General features: G+C 32.9%; 1 protein-coding gene across 1 annotated transcript; it reads left to right on the top strand.

Moving 5' to 3' along the window:
* Positions 1-2,462: 2,462 nt before the first annotated feature.
* Positions 2,463-2,891, top strand: LOC130452022 (NADH dehydrogenase [ubiquinone] 1 alpha subcomplex assembly factor 2-like). Its single transcript, XM_056791379.1, has one exon. The coding sequence runs from the start codon at positions 2,463-2,465 to the stop codon at positions 2,889-2,891; it is 429 nt and encodes a 142-aa protein (XP_056647357.1).
* The last annotated feature ends 212 nt before the right edge of the window (positions 2,892-3,103 follow it).

Raw genomic sequence — 3,103 nt, 5'->3', positions numbered from 1 at the left:
CTGTCACTGCGTAAATCTCTATCTCTCTTTCCTTTTTATTTGAAGGTAATTTTCGTTAATAGCATAAGAGCTAGCCATAGCAGAGCTCTGCAGGATTGCGGTCACAAAAGTTCAAGAGTATTTAGTAGAGGACACATTTATCAATTTTTTAAAGAAGCTCCGAATTCCCAGTACTTGATGAAAAAAATAAGTCAGTCAGTATTGTTTAGCTTTTATAAGACATTTAAAAATTACTTGTTGTGAGTAGCTGCAATATTTGGCATCGCAGGGGCATGTCGTAGAGATGAGCTCCAAAAATTAAGAGTATTAAAGACATAGAAGAAGTAGGTTCAATATTAATTGTAAAAGTTCCACGTTCAATATATAACGTACAATCCTGAGCTATACACCGGTCACTGCTTCAGAAAATCATCCGCAGATACTCGAGCAGATATATTAAAGCTCAAACGACAAGGCGGGTGGAAATCGTCGACAGTAGCGGAAAAATATGTAGAGCAATCACTTGCAAACAAACTCAATGTTGCAAAACAAATACTGAAGAAGCTGAAGAAAATAACAATGTACAGATACCAAGTACTAGTACATTGAAAGAAGTCACAAATCAAGAAGTAGAATTAAAAAATATTTCACTAAAAAGTATTAATATTAAAAATTGCAAAAATTGTACATTTACTTTTAATATTAATGGTACAAATAATGTTTAAGTTAAATTATTCATAATCACTAGTTCCTAACTTTCTCAATGTTAACCAATAGTATTAATTAATTATTAAATATTTTGCTCTTAAATCACGCTTTTTATTTTTCTATACCTAAATAAAACATTTTTTTTTTCATAAACGTAGAAAAAATATTGTACGCAACTCATACAAAAAGTGTTTATTGCACGCGATAAGAATATGTCCAACGAGGCCGTTAGGCCGAGTTCTCAGCACATCGAGTGCAATAAACACTTACTTTTGGCACTATTGCACTTACTATTAATTAGTGGCCATTAAAAATGAAATTCGTGAAATAAATTTTACTTACTTTTATTTGTTGATTATATAGCACAATCATATCCCATTTATTTGAATATTGCATCAAAAACTTATCACAATCAATAAAAAATGAAATGAGCTCGTTAGATGAGTAAATACATAAACGCAGTTTTACACTGAGAGAAGGGAACACCCAGATTATCATCTTGCCGCGACGTTCCTCGAAGTTTCTTGGGATACCATGAATCGGTAATCATTACTGAGAAACTTTATCAATATATACAACTATTTCCAGAAATAAAAAAAAAAGATCAAAATCGGTTGATAATTGGCACAGTAAATGAATTCAAAAAAAACCTGTTGCTTTTTTTGTAGTTTCCATCGTATCCTGGTGATTTTTTTTCAATTGTGGTTAGCAGAAACAGACATTTTGAATAGAGCCATCAAAAATAATATTCCATTGAGCCAAATGCTCAAAGTTTCAAATATACGACAATTTTCTTCAAATTTTTTCGGAAGTTTTTCGGCCTGCGAAACTTTTTGCAATATTTCAACACTCTTAGAACAGACCCCAAAAATCTAGGTAAAAATTTTGACGCGCGTACCTAATAGGTTTTTTCACATGAATTTTCCGGCACTTTCGATCACTTAATACGAGGGTTTTCTGGCATGCATTTTCTTCCACTATTACAGCGCTCTTATTTGAAGTTCAAACTTCAAATTACAAAAAGAATGATGCGCGTACCACTTGAGGTTTTAGCGACTATTTTTTCGTCCGGGAAAACTGGCTAGCAGTTTCATATCCAACCTGCACTGACCTACTACCGTTTGATGAGGTACTAGGTTTGTTCTTCCGGTTTACAAGCTGAAACGGCGCGCACCTTATCGACCTTATTTTTGTTGCTAGCTCTAGAACTATTTTCTTTCAGTGTTTCTAGTGATGTCACTATTTTTTACTTCTTTACTGTTTATTGTATCAGTATTTCATTTCTTAGCCTAGACCACATGTCTATGCACTATATTATAATTTCCATTACCGTCGCACTTAACAACATTATCTAGATTTATCTAGCTTGAATTTATTCTAGCTCTTTTCGTTTCCATACTTTTCAGTTTACTTACAAACTCTTATCAATATCGTTATTCGTGGCGCCAGTAAAACAAAAAAATTTTTACATATCAGCTATTCTAGTAGCCAGGATTCTTTTATTACTGTATTACCAACCAAAAAGCATTTTTCCTGAAAAATTTCTGATGTTGTTTGTCCATAGTGATCGAAATATTTCTCATCAATTTTTTGTGTTATATCTTCATTCAAGATCGACCTTGAATATATGTGATTTGACAGGTTGACAGTTTTGAGCTCGAAGTGCAGCTTGACAATATTGACAGTGTCTCTACAGTAAAATAAATAACATTAATAACATATTCTTCAATGTGACATAAACGAATTATTTATTATAACACGTAGAAATACTCAAAATGTCTCACCCTCAAAGCCGGAGTATATGGGCAATGATAATAAAAAATTTCATCAATTCCTTAAAACCTAGACAATTTAGAGGAACTCTCGTTGGTACAGATTATTTCGGCAATCAATACTACGAAATTCCAGCAGATCCCTCAGTCGGTAAGACTCGCTATAGTCGGTGGTTCAATCCACCAAAAAAAGATGATTTCATGCAAGAATTGCCGGCAGAATGGGAGTCATGGTTGCGAGGAAGAAGGAAAATTCCACCGACTGACGAAGAGATTATGAAAAACGTAGCCATTGTGCAAATGAAAAAGAAAAATGCCATTAAAGTGAATGCAGAAGCAGGTCAGATAACACCAATGACAAAAGGTTTTGAATCATTTCCGAAAAGATATGATTACGAATCTGTACCGGGAAAAGGAAATTATAGTAGTTAATAAATGTTATTAGTTTCGTATCATCTAAAATAAATATGTTTTTCTTGCCCAATTTATATGTATTCTGCTCTGCTCGATTCAAGCACTAAAAGATTTTAAAGAATAACCTAACGCAAAAAACATTAAAATAAACAATTTTATTTGTGAGAAAAGCATGTTTAGGTGAAGAATCCTTAGAAATTATAGACAAAAACGTCCATAAAGCTAATGTA

This window comes from Diorhabda sublineata, unplaced genomic scaffold (assembly GCF_026230105.1).
Source record: "Diorhabda sublineata isolate icDioSubl1.1 unplaced genomic scaffold, icDioSubl1.1 Dsub_123, whole genome shotgun sequence".
Taxonomy (NCBI): domain Eukaryota; kingdom Metazoa; phylum Arthropoda; class Insecta; order Coleoptera; family Chrysomelidae; genus Diorhabda; species Diorhabda sublineata.
Note: the sequence above shows the minus strand (reverse complement) of the source record. Positions and strands in the feature narration are given on the sequence as shown.